The 17985-nt window shown below is 55.4% G+C and overlaps 1 protein-coding gene across 1 annotated transcript in view; it reads right to left on the bottom strand.

The window, feature by feature from the left end:
• LOC116951511 (protein kinase C alpha type-like) overlaps nt 1–17985 on the bottom strand; it is a 94860-nt gene that overhangs the window by 9215 nt on the left and 67660 nt on the right. Inside the window, exons 13-15 of the mRNA XM_076073705.1 lie at nt 16872–17010; nt 7210–7290; nt 5830–5937 (exon numbers count right to left, since the gene is read on the bottom strand). Coding sequence (XP_075929820.1) covers nt 5830–5937; nt 7210–7290; nt 16872–17010 — 328 coding nt within the window. The remainder of the gene's footprint in view (nt 1–5829; nt 5938–7209; nt 7291–16871; nt 17011–17985) is intronic.

Genomic DNA, 17985 nt, shown 5'->3' on the forward strand with positions numbered 1-17985 from the left:
CAACCGGCGCGCTCTCTGAACATTGTTGTTGTTCGTTTCACCCGCAGGGTGGGGCTCCGGTAAGGTGACCCTCACCCCCCCCCCCCGGGGGTGACCCTCACCCCTCCCCCCCCCGGGGGATGACACTCACCCCCCCCCCCCGGGGATGCCCCTCACCCTCCCCCCCCCCCGAGGATGACCCTCACCCCCCCGAGGATGACCCACACCCCCCCCCCCGGGGATGACCTTCACCCCCCCCCGGGGATGCCCCTCACCCCCCCCCCCCGGGGGTGACCCTCACCCCCCCCCCGGGGATGCCCCTCACCCTCCCCCCCCCGAGGATGCCCCTCACCCCCCCCCGGTGATGACCCTCACCCCCCCCCCCGGGGATGACCCTCACAAACTCCGGGGGGAGTTCCCCCCGGAGTTCCCCCCGGCGTTTGTGGGGAGCGGTGGTGCCGTGGTTAGCGAGCACCGGCGACGCGAGTTCGGTGACCGCTCGCGGCCGCCGTCAGTGGTGGACATCTAAACTCGGCCTCTGTGCTTTGTGCAGACACCATCAACAGTTTCTGAACAAACAACAACAATTAAACAACAACAACAATCTGGGTTGCAGTTCTCTTGGGTCACCTTCAACTAAATATGCGCGTGTGTTGTGTGTCTGTGAGTGACGATTCTCTGAACCGGGCTTGGGCCTCCCCTAGGTCGACTCAGCCTCAAATGAGTACCTGGTGCGATGTGTAAACCTCGCCACTAGGGAGACAAAGGCGGCCGGGCGTGGTGTTGGCCACCCACCCCCTCGTGTGCCGTGCCGACCTTCATAGGTGCTATTCGCTAACAGCACTTGCCCCAACAGTCTGTTGAGGCTATACGGTTGTCTTAGGTCACCATCCAATAACTATGCGTGTGTCGATGAGTATTGGTGCTACTCGCGAAGGTCTTTGTCAGTGAGTGACTATTATCCGAACCGCTCTTGCGCCTCCCAAAATAGGTCGCTTCAGTCTCCAATGATTATCTGGTGCGGTGTGTAAGCGTCAGCACTGCGGGGGGAGACAAAGGCGGTCGGGCGTGGTGCAAGTGCCACCAAACCCCCTCGTGTGCCGTGTGCCGCCCTCCGTTATATTCGTTTTATTTGGCTACCCGAACGCTCGAGGGGCCTGATGCCAATCGCCTCATAAGCATCGAGGAAGCGCCCACGTCGCTCATTCGGGCTCCAGCAAAAAGCAGCCTGCCGTGGTTCGCGGCGCGGAACGTCGGGCACGACCCCGGAAAACGTCGCGTTTCGGTGGGCCGCGCGCGAGGGCGGTGTGGAACCGTGGAGAGATTCGGTTACTCGGAGCTGTGCGATAATTATAGACGGCGCGATCGCTACGGGGAGAGGGAGGAGGTGGAATCAACTGGAATCGATTGTTGTGAGCAGGCGGCACGGCAAGGTCGGTGGCGCTCTTTATTAATCATTGGCGATTGCGTAACGGCACCGGGATCTGGACCTCGGGAGTTGAGCGCGATACGGAAGCTCGTCAGTCGGTCGAGGGCGCTCCCACGTTTGACCGCGTGGTGCTGATGGTGCCACGGGGGGGGGGGGGTAGTTTTGTGCGAGAGTTTCAATGGACCAATCACAACCCCCCCCCACTCCATCAACACCCCCCCCTCCTACCTCCCTCCACCCCCCAACTCCACCCCCCCCCCACGGCCCCGCCCGACTCTCCTCCCAACCCCCGTGGCTCTGCGTCGGCGGCACGACGGCCGTGTAAGTGTGGCAAATGCTCCAGTACATCGTGTGCGTGTGTGTGTGTGCGTGTGTGTATGTGCGTGTGTGTGTGTGCGCGCGTCGATGTGTGTCTGTGTCTCTTTGTATGGCGACGTGTGTGTGTGTGGGGTGTGTGTGTGTGGGGTGTGTGTGTGTGGGATGTGTGTGTGTGGGGTGTGTGTGTGGGGTGTGTCTGTGTGGGGTGTGTGTGTGGGGGGGGGTGGCTGTGTCAGTGGTTTAGCGCGGTGCTTTATGAACCCTGGCGACCTGAGTTCGATTCCCGCTCACGGCGAACACCAGTGACGATTATCTGAACCTGTCCTGGACCACCCTTAGGTCGACTCAGCCTCAAATTAGTACCTGGTGCGATGTGTAAACATCGCCACTGGGGAGACAAAGGCGGTCGGGCGTGGTGCTGGCCACCCACCCCCTCGTGCACCGTTCCGGCCTTCATAGGTGCTCGCTAACAGCACTTGCCCCTACAGTCTGTTAAGGCTATACGGGGGATCTTTGTCTTTCTACCTGTGTGTATGTACCTGTGTACGTATCTTTGTGTATGTATCTGTATGTGTGTCTGTGTGTATGTACCTGTGTGTATGTACCTGTGTATGTACCTGTGTATGTATCTTTGTGTATGTATCTGTGTGTGTGTCTGTGTGTATGTACCTGTGTATGTATCTGTGTATCTGTGTGTGTGTCTGTGTGTATATACCTGTGTGTATGTACCTGTGGTCCCCCTCTTTAAGAAGGGCGACCGCACAGACTGTAACAACTACAGGGGCATCTCACTCCTCAGTGTGCTGGGAAAGGTCCTGGCAAGGATTATTCAACATCGCCTTGCCAGGCACGCTGAGGAGAGGCTTGCGGAGCCCCAATGCAGTTTCAGGAAAGGGCGGTCCTGCACAGATGCCATATTTTCTGTCCGTCTGCTTCAGCAGAGGTGTAGGGAATTCCAACAAGACCTACATCTCTGCTTTATTGACCTGGTCAAGGCCTATGATACCATCAGTAGGCCTGGGCTCTGGGTTGTTCTTCGTGCTTTTGGAGTCCCTGACCCTCTGCTCACGATCATTAAGGACCTTCATGATGGTGAGCGGGCCCGGGTAAAACTATGTGGCCGGGAGTCAGAGCCATTCCCTGTACACCTTGGGGTGCGACAGGGATGTCCTCTGGCTTCCACATTATTTAACATCTATTTTGACCACGTAGTTCGTGAAGCCTTCAATAGCTGTACCGGGGAAATCTCCATTTGGTACAGATATATTGGGAGGCTGATCGATGCCCGGGTGCGGTCAAGGGATGGCTCCCTATTGCTCAACCACGTTATGTATGCCGATGATTTGGTAATAGCTGCTCATTCAGAGGAGGAGTTGGAGACGCTGCTGCTGAGACTGGAGCGTGCCACTAAGAGATGGGGCCTTACTATCAGCCCCACCAAAACTAAGCACCTGCCTGGGTATTTTGTACCATCGGACACTCCACCCCCACAACTCCCAATTGGTGATGGGGCAGTTGTGGAGAGAGTGGAGAGTTTCCCATACCTGGGCAGTGTGCTTATGACCGGCTCCAGTTTAACAGCAGAGGTCTCACTCCGAATCAGTCGAGCGGCAATATCTTTTCATCGGTTGCGTAACGCTGCATGGAAGCTACCTGGTCTGTCGCTCCGCACTAAGCTTCAGGTCTTCTCGGCCACGGTCATTCCCTCCCTTCTCTACGCTTGCGAAACGTGGACCCCCTAAATAGAACATCTTCGCCGATTAGAAACATTTAGGCTGGCCTGCCTACGACCCATCCTGGGTTTAACCAGGCTGGATTGTGTGAGGAGCTCACAAATCCTTGAAAGATCTGAGCAAGGTCCCATCGGTGAGCTCCTCCGGCAGGCAAGGCTGCGTTGGCTGGGTCATGTAGCCTGCATGCCCAGCCACCGCATGCCGAAACAGCTTTTGTTAAACGGGCGCGGCACGGGCTAGAGAAAAGATGGAGTGATGTGGTACAGGAGGACGTGGAGCTGAGTGGACTTGCCGATGATTGGTACCAGCGGTGTCAAGATCGACCTCTGTGGAGGAGGCTCGTGAAGGACGCTACTGGGCAGTTAGAGGCAGTTGCCCTCCAACAACAACAGAGGGCGGTGGAGCGACGCTCATAACAACGAGCGGAGCGCCGGGTGGCTAAAGCACAGCAGGTTGGCACAGTAGGGGGCACAGGTGGTGCATCAGCCAGTCATCTCAGTCAGTCGACCCGTGGCACCTGGGTCTGCCCCGTGACCACCTGCCAGCGGGCGTTCGACACTTCACGTGGCCTCAAGGTGCACATGGCCTGGCACAAGCGTCGTGGTGACGTCACCGCCACTTAGTGGCGAATGGCGGTTGTTTTTTTTTGTATGTACCTGTGTATGTATCTGTGTGTATGTATCTGTGTGTGTGTGTCTGTGTGGGGGGGACGAGGTGGAGGAGGATGAGAGGGACCCCCCCCCCCCCCACGGAGCTGCTCTGCTCACCTGGCGCGTGGCTCTTTACCTGCTTGGCGCTACGCTCCATTATTCATCAGAGCCAACATCAAAGGGCTCGCGTGCAGACCTGAAGCCCGCATGCAGGGCCTGAACCCCGCCACCACGGGGCGCGTGGGGAGGCCACGCGCCCTGTGACAGGGACTAGGGGGCTCGGCTGGGGCTAAGCGTTGGGTTAAAGGTTAAACACGGTTAGGGGATAAGGTTTAAGCGTTGGGATAAGGGTTAAACTAGGCGAGGGGTTAAGGTTTAAGCGTTGGGATAAGGGTTAAACTAGGTTAGGGGTTAAGGGTTAAGCGTTGGGTTAAAGGTTAAACAAGGTTAGGGGATAAGGGTTAAACTAGGTTAGGGGTTAAGGGTTAAGCGTTGGGTTAAGGGTTAAACTAGGTTAGGGGATAAGGTTTAAGCGTTGGGATAACGGTTAAACTAGGTGAGGGGTTAAGGGTTAAGCGTTGGGATGAGGGTTAAACTAGGTTAGGGGTTAAGGGTTATGCGTTGGGTTAAGGCTTAAACTAGGTTAGGGGATAAGGTTTAAGCATTGGGATAAGGTTTAAGCGTTGGGTTAAGGGTTAAACTAGGTTAGGGGATAAGGGTTTAGAGTTGGTGTAAGAGCTAGACGAGGTTAGGGGTTAAGTTCCGGGTCCAGGTAATGTATTAAGGATCAGCCTACGTCAGGGGTTTATGGTTGGGCTAGGTCAGGGTTTAAGAGTTAGGCTGGGTTACGGGTTAAGGTTTGGGCTGGTGTATAGTTGAGTTAGGTCCGTGGTGAACGGTTAAAAGCTGAGTTCGGGTTAAAGATTGGGATAGGTGAGGGGTGAAGGCTTGGACTGGGGGTCAGTTTGAAGACTGCGATGGTGATGATGAGCGTGAGAGCGAGCTGCTGGGTTCGTGTCAGGACGGGATGCGCCCCCCCCCCTGTCCCCCTGCCCCCTCCCCCTTCTCCCTCCGTGACCTTCCTGTCATCTCTGCTCACTCTCCCTCTCCCACGTGACCGCCGCCACGTGCTGATCACGTGACAGCCAACGCCTCCTAAACCCCCCTTCCTCAGCCTCAGTGCTGCTCCCTCCATTCCTCCCCCCCCCCGAGGAAGGTCGCACGGATAGACGAGGTGGGGGGGGGGGGGAAGAGTGGGGGCAGGAAAGGGGGGTGGGGGCCACCGTATTCTCAGGAGGGGTCACCTGGGTGCGTTCATCAAGGGCACGGGAGGGGGTTGGCGGAGGAGGGGTGGGTTGGTGGTGGTGGATGAACTTCCAGAGGGCGTCAACGCGAGCATCGTGTCTCGACACCGTAATCCCGTAGCACTGAGGACGACCGAAAAACCGAGGCGGTGGAGCGACGAGATCGGGGATTTGCGTGCGGGTTTCCGTGTGGATTGTCCAGAGCTTCTCTCTCGGGACTGTGAGACGCTCTGGAAAAAAAATGGCGCGACGCATCCCCCAAAAACCTGTGTCGCGTGTCAGTAAAGTTCTACGCGTTGTGATGTAACACACACACACACATTCACTCGGGGGGGGGGGATAGAGCGTCTTAGAGTCTGGAGAATACACGGGGACACGCGCCATCCGCCGAGACACGGGGACACGGGGACACGCACCCCTTTGCAGATGGACACCGCCTCGCGGGACATGGCCTTGGGGTAGGAGACGCTGTGCTCCATGATGGACTGGAACAACTCCTCCTCGTCCTCCCCGTCAAACGGCGGCTGCACGACATCATCAGCGGCATCAGCGACATCATCATAGTCATCAGCGGCATCAGCGACATCATCATCAGCGGCATCAGCGACGTCATCATCGTCATCAGCAGCCAAAAGTATTTTAGATACCGACTGTGGCATTATCAGCAGCAGGAAGATCAGCATCATCAGCGGCAGCAGCCTTAACAGTCGTGAAAGCGTCATCATCATCAGCAGCTGCATAATAACCATCAGGAAGCGGTAGAATCATGAGCAGCAGTAGATGCAGCAGCAGTAGAATAAACAATCATCAGCAGCAGGAGTACCAGCAGCATTAGCACCACCACCACCATGATCATGATCGTCATCGTTACAAAAAACGGCATCAGCAGCATCATGATTGTCATCATTACCCAGTCCATCAACACGAGAGGGTAATGCCGTTCAGTGGTACAGGTGTTGAGTGGTACAGGTGTTGGGTGGTACAGGTGTTGGGTGGTACAGGTGTTGAGTGGTACAGGTGTTGAGTGGTACAGGTGTTGGGTGATACAGGTGTTGAGTGATACATGTGTTGAGTGGCACAGGTGTTGAGTGGCACAGGTGTTGAGTGGCACAGGTGTTGGGTGATACAGGTGTTGAGTGGCACAGGTGTTGGGTGGCACAGGTGTTGGGTGGCACAGGTGTTGGGTGGCACAGGTGTTGAGTGGTACAGGTGTTGAGTGGTACAGGTGTTGGGTGGCACAGGTGTTGAGTGGTACAGGTGTTGGGTGGTACAGGTGTTGAGTGGTACAGATGCACAGGTGTTGAGTGGCACAGGTGTTGAGTGGCACAGGTGTTGAGTGGCACAGGTGTTGGGTGGCACAGGTGTTGGGTGGCACAGGTGTTGAGTGGTACAGATACACAGGTGTTGAGTGGCACAGGTGTTGAGTGGCACAGGTGTTGAGTGGCACAGGTGTTGAGTGGTACAGGTGTTGAGTGATACAGGTGTTGAGTGGCACAGGTGTTGGGTGGCACAGGTGTTGGGTGGCACAGGTGTTGGGTTGCACAGGTGTTGAGTGGTACAGGTGTTGAGTGATACAGGTGTTGAGTGGCACAGATGTTGAGTGGCACAGGTGTTGAGTAGGGCAGGTGTTGAGTGGTACAGGTTTTGAGTGGTACAGATGCACAGGTGTTGAGTGATACAGGTGTTGAGTGGCACAGGTGTTGAGTGGTACAGATGCACAGGTGTTGAGTGGTGCAGGTGTTGAGTGGTGCAGGTGTTGGGTGGTACGGCTGTTGTACAGGTGTGCTGGTGAGCACCTGTCCAGCCAGCATCTCGTACAGAAGAACTCCGAACGCCCACCAGTCCACGGACTTCCCGTAAGGCTGATACGCGATGATCTGATACGAGCACACGCATCACACATACATCGCCATCAGCAGCAGCCGCGATCAATCCGCTGCTGGATGAAGGCTTCCGCCTGCGCACGAGCTGATTTTATCGCTCCATCTCCGCGGCGGGCACTCTCCGTGATGGCTGCGAGCGCCAGTTGAGACACTGGCCATGAGCAGGAAATCGAACGAGGATCGCCGGGTTCATGGCGCAGTGTGCGCTAACCGCTGTTTGCCACTGAGTGGCGGCGGACGTCACCACGGCGCCTGTGCCAGGCTAGGTGCACTTTGAGGCTATTGCGTGCCACTACCACCACCAATACCACCCTCAATACCACCGACACTACCACAACCACCACCAGCACCACCAGCACCACCACCAGCATCACCACCACCAGCTACACAACAACAACAACCGCCATTCGTCACTAAGTGGCGGTGACGTCACCACGGCGCCTGTGCCAGGCTAGGTGCACATTGAGGCCACGTGAAGTGTCGAAGGCTCGCTGCTGGCATGTCGCGGTACAGACCCAGGTGCCATGGGTTGACTGGCTGAGATGACTGGCAGATGCACCACCTGCGCCCCCAACTGTGCCGACTGGCTGTGTGTAAACTGCCCAGCGCTCCACTCATTGGAGTGTACAAGACAAATTACAAAGATCCACCTTGTATCGTCTAAACAGACTTTTGGGGCAAGTGCTGTTAGCGAGCACAGCACACGATGGGGTGGGTGGCCAGCACCACGCCCAGCCGCCTTTGTCTCCTTATTCCGATGTTTACACATCGCACCAGGTACTCATTATAGGCTCAATCGACCTAGGGGAGGCCCAGGACCGGTTCAGATAATCATCACTAGTGTTGGCCGTGAACTGGAATCGGAACTCAGGTCGCCGGGTTCAGAGCGCTCCCACACACACACACGCGCACCTCCGCTTAGCATCGTTGGGTACGTACGGTGCGAAAGAAGTTCGACGCACATGCATGTTGAACTTCTTACGCACCGTACGTAGCCAACCGCATGCCCTCCAGCAACTGGCGAGTGTGTCATCGAGACCCGCGACTCGCTGCGCATTCGAACCTAGCCCGTCGAACCGTGAGACCGCCATCGCTTCGTGCGACGTATAAGAAGAATAATAATTACACGTTTCACTTTCTGTGACAACCTCATTTTAAAAAGAGTGGTGAGAGAGGGAGGGGGGCGGAGAGCAGCGCAGTTATTTCGGGCGTGCGGACGGACGGACGGATAAGCGCTGTGTTCTTCCCTCGCGTTCCGAGCTTTGTCACATTCGTATATCCCCCCCTCTCTCCCTCTCGCTCTGTCTCTCTCCAGCTGACGCTCAGATCAAGCTCACGGCGGGCTTGTCATCGCCGCGATGTGTAGCCATGTCATCGTAGTCGTTGTCAATGTCTTCACCGCTATCATTGTCGTCGTCGTCGTCATGATCGTAATTAGTGTCTCCACCACAATCATCGTCGTCATCATGATCGTCGTCAATGTCTCCACCGCTATCATTGTCGTCATCGTCGTCGTCATGATCGTGATCAGTGTCTCCACCACAATCATCGTCGTCATCATGATCGTCGTCAATGTCTCCACCACTACCTATCACTACCATCACCACTGCCACCATCACCACCGCCACCATCACCACTATCATTACCATCACCACTGCCACCACCGCCACCATCATCACTATCACTACCATCACCACCGCCACCACCGTTCACCACTATCACTACCATCACCACTGCCACCACCACCACCGTTCACCACTATCACTACCATCACCACTGCCACCACCGCCACCATCATCACTATCACTACCATTACCACCGCCACCATCATCACTATCACTACCATCACCACTCCCACCATCACCACCGCCACCATCACCACTATCACTACCATCAGCACTCCCACCATCACCACCGCCACCATCGCCACCATCACCACTATCACTACCATCACCACAGCCACCATCATCACCGCCACCATCACCACTATTACTACCATCAGCACTCCCACCATCACCAACGCCACCATCGCCACCATCACCACTATCACTACCATCACCACAGCCACCATCACCACAGCCACCATCACCATCGCCACCATCACCACTATCACTACCATCGCTACCATCGCCACCATTAACCTTCACCTCATCCTTGATCTGTGTCTCGTCAGGCGAAAGTTTTCGATGACAAAAAAAGACAACAGAAATTTTTATTTTTTCCCCCATGAGACGTGGGGAAGGGGGGGGGGCGGGGGCTGCCGGGGGGGAGGCTGTGAGGGGCGCAGCTAACAGCTTCACATTGATTTACACACGCGGTGATGGCGTTGGAGGGGAGGTAGCAGTGGTGATGGGATGTGGGTTGGGGAGGGAGTGAGAGGGGGAGGGGTGTGGGTAAAGATTCATCACGTTCTGTTGAGTAGCAGCAGGGATTTTCACGAAGTGTCCGCGTCTCTATTGTTCTGTCTCTCTCTCTCTTGTTCGCATATCTCTCTGAAGTATGTCTCAATCTGTCTGTACCTTTGCATCTGCATCTGTCTATCTTTCTCCGTACGTATCTCTGTACCTATGCCTCTCTGCGTCTCTGTCCGTCTGTCTGGGTCTCTATCTCTGCGCATGTCTCACTCTGCCTGCCAGACAGGGGAAGCGGAGAGAGTCGGACAGAGCGACGGGACAGTCGGGACACGAGAGAGACACACAGAGACACAGAGAGAGAGAGAGGAGGTGGACAAAGAGATTGCGGAGAGAGACACGAGGAGAGAGGTCAAAGACGGTGATGGGGGTGGGAGAGGGGGATGTGGGCGCCCCCTCCCGCCTCCAGGGGAGAAAGGAGATCGGCTCAGAGTGCAGGGATCTCGGCTTGCCGAAGGGAAATGAAAACCACTGCGATCCGTGACCTCGCAAGGTCGGCACGACTCGATAGGCTCGCTCCAATCGCTCGCCAGTCGTGCCACGTCATCGTCGTCGTCATCGCCGTCGTCATCATCATCGTCATCGCCGTCGTCGTTGTAGCCATCGTCGTCATCGCCGTCGTCGTCATCGCCGCCGGCGTCATCGCCACCGTCGTCATTGTCATCGCCGTCATCGTCATCGCCGTCATCGCCGTCGTCATCGCCGTCGCCTCTGTCATCGCCGCTGTCGTCATCGCCACCGTCGCCATCGCCGTCATCGCCATCGCCGTCATCGCCATCGCCGTCATCGTCATCGCCGTCATCGTCGTCGTCATCGCCGTCGCCTCTGTCATCGCCGCTGTTGTCATCGCCGCCGTCGTCATCGCTGTCGTCATCGCTGTCGTCATCGCTGTCGTCGTCATCGCCGTCGTCATCGCCGCCGTCGCCATCGCCGTCATCAAGAACGAGGTCATTGTTAACGTCCCTCATCAGCGTCGCCACGCGCCGTAATCGCAAGCGACAAGAGTCATCGTCGGCCTCGTCGTCATCTTCGTCGGCCTCGTCGTCATCTTCGTCGGCGTCATCGACCTGTCGCCACGATCACGGTAGTATGACGACGACGATGACGATCATCGTCGTCGTCATATTCAGTGTCACCTAGGTCGACTGAGCCAAAAATAACGACGACGCCACATCGTTATGGCCACGGCAGCAGCACTGGGGATACAAAGGCGGAGCGTGCGTGCCTCCCCCACCATCTCCACCCCCCCCCCCCCCCCCCACATACCACGACAGCACCGGCCTTAATAGGTGCTCGCTAACAACGCTCACCCCATACAATGGCCTCATTTGTCTTTTGACTCGTATCGTTTTTCGGGGCCATAATGGCACAGACCCCGGTGTGACCCCCATCACCCCCCTGCCCGATCCCCTCGAGGGAGCTTCACGCTTCGCCTGCAGTGCCGGCAGCTTCTTGAGGCGTTCGCTAATTAATTCGCTAACTCATTCGGCATTCAATCATTCATGAGGAGGGGCGAGTCCATGTGCACGTGCACACACGCAGACTCAAACACACGTACACATATATACAAAGACAAAGTGTCCCTCCCCCCCCCCCCCCCCGTATAGCCTTAGCAGACTGTTGGGGCAAGTGCTGTTAGCGAGTAGCAGCTACGAAGGGCGGCAATGTGGCACACGAGGGGGTGGGTGACCAGCACCACGCCCGGCCGCCTTTGTCTCCCTATGCACATCGCATCAGGTACTCATTTGAGGCTGAGTCGACCTAGGGGAGGCCCAAGCCCGGTTCATTGAATCGTCACTCACACACACACACAACACACGCGCATATTTAGCTGAAGGTGACCCAAGAGAACTGCAACCCAGATTGTTGTTGTTGTTGTTTGTTCAGGAACTGTTGATGGTGTCTGCACAAAGCACAGAGGTGGCCGCGAGCGGTCATCGAACTCGCGTCGCCGGGGTTCGCTAACCACGGCACCACCGCTCCCCACAAACGCCGGGGGGAGGGGGTGAGGGTCACCCCCGGGTGGTTACCCTACCGGGGCCCCGCCCTGCGGGTGAGACGAAAGCTTCCGGAACAACAACAACAACAACAATGTTCAGAGAGCGCGCCGGTTGACGGACGAGAATGTGACTCTTGTCGTGCGAGTGAATGTGTCGTGGCAAGAGAGAGGCTCTCTCGTCGTCTGTGTCACCACAGATCGTCGTCGTCGTTGTTGTTCACGCGCAGTGCGCAGCCGTGCGCCTGGCCAGCGGCGGTGTCGTGCCCAACGCGAGCACGGAGCTCCACACGCATTGCACAACCACCACCAACACCCACCACAACCACACCGCCAACACACCACCACAACCACACCGCCAACACCCACCACAACCACACCGCCAACACCCACCACAACCACACCGCCAACACCCACCACAACCACACCGCCAACACCCACCACAACCACACCGCCAACACAACCACACCACCAACACCCACAACAACCACACCACCAACACCTACCACAACCACACCGCCAACACCCACCACAACCACACCGCCAACACAACCACACCACCAACACCCACAACAACCACACCACCAACACCCACCACAACCACACCGCCAACACCCACCACAACCACACCGCCAACACCCACCACAACCACACCGCCAACACCCACCACAACCACACCGCCAACAACCACCACAACCACACCGCCAACACAACCACACCACCAACACCCACCACAGCCAACACCACCAACATCCGCCACCGCATGCCCGTGTGTGCGCGTGTGTGCCTTTATCTTTGTGTGGTGAGCGGTGGTGTAGCGGATAGCGCGCTGCGCTATGCATCCCACGACCCGAGTTCAATTCCCGCACGCGGTGACGATTATCTGAACCGGTTATGGGCCTCCCCGAGGTCGACTCAGCCTCAAATGAGTAGCTGGTGCTGTGCGTAAAACATTGCCACTGGGGAGACAAAGGCGGCCGGGCGTGGTCCCGTTCAGCCACCCCCTCGTGTGCCACAGTGCCGGCCCGTCGTAGGTGCGACTCGCTAGCGGCGCTTGCCCCAACGGTCCGTCAAAGGCTACAACGGGGGACCTTTGTCTCTGCTGCGTGTGCGTGCGTGTGTTTGCTAGCGCATGTGCGTGCGTGAGTATTTTTTTTTAACGACATTAATAATTGAGGGGTGAATTAAACGAGGCGGTGTTCGAGTCACAGTTGTGATCACGGGGCGAAATCGGGGCTCCAGAGGAGATGAATATTTAATTGCTCGCTCGAAAACGCCGTGACGTCCCTGATTGGGGGGAGACGCACAAAATGCTCGAGTTGGATTCCGACCCCGACCCTAACTCCACCCTCACCCAACCGCAGCCTTACCCGGATCAAGGCGTGGGGGCTTTAGGGGCTGGAGTCCGGGGGTCTCCACCAGCTGGAGGGCCTCCAGAGAATTAAGTGAAAAGTTATTCTTGGGTCTTTCGGTAAAGTCACGTGGATAGGTGCAAAGAAAATAACCAAAAATAACAAACAAAAAAACCTATCTACGTGAATTCCTGCAAGTCACGGAAGCTTTGAGTCAAGATTTCAGTGAAAAGTTATTTTTACTTGTGAATGCACAATTTTATTTGTTGTTAGCCTTGTAAAAATACATTTTCTTTAACTTTGTTTTCCTTTTGAAAATATTATTGGGGGCACTCACAGTAGCTGTAGCCCAGGGGCCTACCCAATCTTAATCCGACCCTGCCTACCATAACCCTCTCACAGCGTGGCCCAACCCCAGCCTAAACCCCTACCTAGCCTAACCCTAACCCAGCCTGACCCTATCCCCAGCATACCCCCAAGCTAACCCTTACCCCAGCCAACTCCTAAACCAACCCTGACCACAGCCTACTACTAAATTAACCACAGCCCACCCCTAAACCAAGCTGAAGAGTGGGGGGGGGGGGGTGCTGACCCCTGCATTGGCACCGCGAGCGATTACACTCGGCTGCCAAACGAGGGCAAAGTGTTCACATTTACATCCCCCCCCCCCCACAGTTTGCTCTCTCTAAAGCGACATCGTTTATTTACGTTGCGGTTATTTTCACGAAACCATTTTGCGGCTCCGTCGGAGCAGAGCGGTGGAGGTCGGGGCGGGCAAGCTGCTCGGCGGGGGTGGGGGGGGGGATGCGAGGAGGTGAGGGTTGGTGGAGCGGCAGAGACTATTTGGGGGGCGGGGGCGGCAATGTGTTTGTGTGCGTGGCGTGTGCGGTGAGTGGTGGTAGAGGTGTCGCGTGGCTAAGGGTGGTGCGGTGTGGGGTGTAGTGTGGTGTGGGTGTAGTGTGGTGTGGGGTGTAGTGTGGTGTAGTGTGGTGTGGGGTGTGGTGTGGTGTAGTGTGGTGTGTGGTGTAGTGTGGTGTAGTGTGGTGTAGTGTGGTGTGCGGTGTAGTGTGGTGTGTAATGTAGTGTGGTGTGCGGTGTAGTGTGGTGCGTGGTGTAGTGTGGTGTGTGGTGTAGTGTGGTGCGTGGTGTAGTGTGGTGTGTGGTGTAGTGTGGTGTGTGGTGTAGTGTGGTGTGTGGTGTAGTGTGGTGTGTGGTGTAGTGTGGTGTGTGGTGTAGTATGGTGTGTAATGTAGTGTGTAATGTAGTGTGGTGTAGTGTGGTGTGTGGTGTAGTGTGGTGTGTAATGTAGTGTGGTGTAGTGTGGTGTGTGGTGTAGTGTGGTGTGTGGTGTAGTGTGGTGTGTGGTGTAGTGTGGTGTGTAATGTAGTGTGGTGTAGTGTGGTGTGTGGTGTAGTGTGGTGTGTAATGTAGTGTGGTGTGTAATGTAGTGTGGTGTAGTGTGGTGTGTGGTGTAGTGTGGTGTGTGGTGTAGTGTGGTGTGTGGTGTAGTGTAGTGTGGTGCGTGGTGTAGTGTGGTGTGTAATGTAATGTAGTGTGGTGTGTAATGTAGTGTGGTGTGTGGTGTAGTGTGGTGCGTGGTGTAGTGTGGGTTGTAATGTAGTGTGGTGTAGTGTGGTGTGTGGTGTAGTGTGGTGTGTGGTGTAGTGTGGTGTGTGGTGTAGTGTGGTGTGTAATGTAGTGTAGTGTGTAATGTAGTGTGGTGTAGTGTGGTGTGTGGTGTAGTGTGGTGTGTGGTGTAGTGTAGTGTGGTGCGTGGTGTAGTGTGGTGTGTAATGTAATCTAGTGTGGTGTGTAATGTAGTGTGGTGTGTGGTGTAGTGTGGTGTAGTGTGGTGTGTAATGTAGTGTAGTGTGGTGTGTAATGTAGTGTGGTGTGTAATGTAGTGTGGTGTAGTGTGGTGTGTAATGTAGTGTAGTGTGGTGTGTAATGTAGTGTGGTGTGTAATGTAGTGTGGTGTAGTGTGGTGTGTAATGTAGTGTAGTGTGGTGTGTAATGTAGTGTGGTGTGTAATGTAGTGTGGTGTGTGGTGTAGTGTGGTGTGTAATGTAGTGTGGTGTGTGGTGTAGTGTGGTGTGTGGTGTAGTGTGGTGTGTAATGTAGTGTGGTGTGTGATGTAGTGTGGTGTGTGGTGTAGTGTGGTGCGTGGTGTAGTGTGGTGTGTGGTGTAGTGTGGTGTGTAATGTAGTGTGGAGCGTGGTGTAGTGTGGTGTGTGGTGTAGTGTGGTGTGTGGTGTGTGGTGTAGTGTGGTGTGTAATGTAGTGTAGTGTGGTGTGTAATGTAGTGTGGTGTGTAATGTAGTGTGGTGTAGTGTGGTGTGTAATGTAGTGTAGTGTGGTGTGTAATGTAGTGTGGTGTGTAATGTAGTGTGGTGTGTGGTGTAGTGTGGTGTGTAATGTAGTGTGGTGTGTGGTGTAGTGTGGTGTGTGGTGTAGTGTGGTGTGTAATGTAGTGTGGTGTGTGATGTAGTGTGGTGTGTGGTGTAGTGTGGTGCGTGGTGTAGTGTGGTGTGTGGTGTAGTGTGGTGTGTAATGTAGTGTGGAGCGTGGTGTAGTGTGGTGTGTGGTGTAGTGTGGTGTGTGGTGTGTGGTGTAGTGTGGTGTGTAATGTAGTGTGGTGCGTGGTGTGCGGTGTAGTGTGGTGTGTGTTGTAGTGTGATGCGTGGTGTAGTGTGGTGTGTAATGTAGTGTGGTGTGTGGTGTAGTGTGGTGTGTGGTGTAGTGTGGTGTGTAATGTAGTGTGGTGTGTGATGTAGTGTGGTGTGTGGTGTAGTGTGGTGCGTGGTGTAGTGTGGTGTGTGGTGTAGTGTGGTGTGTAATGTAGTGTGCAGCGTGGTGTAGTGTGGTGTGTGGTGTAGTGTGGTGTGTGGTGTGTGGTGTAGTGTGGTGTAGTGTGGTGTGTAATGTAGTGTGGTGCATGGTGTAGTGTGGTGTGTAATGTAGTGTGGTGTGTAATGTAGTGTGGTGTGTAATGTAGTGTGGTGTGTGGTGTAGTGTGGTGTGTAATGTAGTGTGGTGTGTGGTGTAGTGTGGTGTGTAATGTAGTGTGGTGTGTGGTGTAGTGTGGTGTGTGTAATGTAGTGTAATGTAGTGTGGTGTGTGGTGTAGTGTGGTGTGTAATGTAGTGTGGTGTGTAATGTAGTGTGGTGTGTGTAATGTAGTGTAATGTAGTGTGGTGTGTGGTGTAGTGTGGTGTGTAATGTAGTGTGGTGTGTGGTGTAGTCTGGTGTGTGTAATGTAGTGTAATGTAGTGTGGTGTGTGGTGTAGTGTGGTGTGTAATGTAGTGTGGTGTGTGGTGTAGTGTGGTGTGTGTAATGTAGTGTAATGTAGTGTGGTGTGTGGTGTAGTGTGGTTTGTAATGTAGTGTGGTGTGTGGTGTAGTGTGGTGTGTGTAATGTAGTGTGGTGTAGTGTGGTGTGTGGTGTAGTGTGGTGTGTAATGTAGTGTGGTGTGTGGTGTAGTGTGGTGTGTGTAATGTAGTGTAATGTAGTGTGGTGTGTAATGTAGTGTGGTGTGTAATGTAGTGTGGTGTGTGGTGTAGTGTGGTGTGTGTAATGTAGTGTAATGTAGTGTGGTGTGTGGTGTAGTGTGGTGTGTAATGTAGTGTGGTGTAGTGTAGTGTGGTGCGTGGTGTGGTGTGGTGTGGTTCGTGGTGTAGTGTGGTGTGTAATGTAGTGTGGTGTAGTGTAGTGTGGTGTGTAATGTAGTGTGGTGTGTGGTGTAGTGTGGTGTGTAGTGTAGTGTGGTGCGTGGTGTGGTGTGGTGTGCCGCGTAGCGGCGCGGACGCGACAGGAAACCTCAGGCGCGATGTAGTCGGGCGTGCCGCAGAAGGTCCGTGTGGTGGCGCCGTCCCCCATGTTCTCCTTGCACATCCCAAAGTCGGCGATCTTGATGTGGCCCTCGGCGTCCAGCATCACGTTATCTAGCTTCAGGTCCCTGGAGGGGGGGGCACGGGGGAAAGGGGGGAGCGGCGGGGGGGGGCAGGAGGGTTGACAAGGGGGGGGGGGTTGGGGGGACACAAAAGGGATATGGGGGGTATAGGGGGGAACACGGGAGGGGGGACACGAGGGGGGGGCATGAGGGGGACACGGGGGTACACAGTTAGGTACACGGGGGAGACATGGGAGGGGGCACGGGGGGGGGGACACAGGGTCACGGAGGGGGACAAAGTGGGGGGCACATTGGATGTGAATTTCTGCAGCAATCAAGTAGGACGCATCGGCATCCCTGGGAATCTGTGGCCCTCTGTGTAAGCCTGTGGATCTCTATGTGAATCTGTGGCTCTCTGTGTGAGTCTGTGGATCTCTATGTGAATCTGTGGATCTCTATGTGAGTCTGTGGATCTCTATGTGAGTCTGTGGATCTCTATGTGAATCTGTGGATCTCTATGTGAGTCTGTGGCTCTCTGTGTGAGTCTGTGGCTCTCTGTATGAGCTTGTGGCTCTCTGTGTGAGTCTGTGGCCCTCTGTGTAAGCCTGTGGATCTCTATGTGAATCTGTGGATCTCTATGTGAGTCTGTGGCTCTCTGTGTGAGCTTGTGGCTCTCTGTGTGAGTCTGTGGATCTCTGTGTGAGTGTAACGGTCTCTACGTGAGTCTGTGGCTCTCTGTGTGAGTCTGTGGCTCTCTGTGTGAGCTTGTGGCTCTCTGTGTGAGTCCGTGGCTCTCTGTGTGAGTGTAACGGTCTCTACGTGAGTCTGTGGCTCTCTGTGTGAGTCTGTGGCTCTCTGTGTGAGCTTGTGGCTCTCTGTGTGAGTGTAACGGTCTCTACGTGAGTCTGTGGCTCTCTGAGTGAGCCTGTGGCTCTCTGTGTGAGTCTGTGGCTCTTTGTGTGAGCCTGTGGCTCACTACGAGTGATTTCCGATCGCACGCGTTGTTCACGCAGCTGATATCCACACGAGAGAGAAGATGAT

This window comes from Petromyzon marinus, chromosome 43 (genome assembly GCF_048934315.1).
Source record: "Petromyzon marinus isolate PM22_M1 ecotype Great Lakes invasive population chromosome 43, UKy_Petmar_22M1.pri1.0, whole genome shotgun sequence".
Taxonomy (NCBI): Eukaryota; Metazoa; Chordata; class Hyperoartia; order Petromyzontiformes; family Petromyzontidae; genus Petromyzon; species Petromyzon marinus.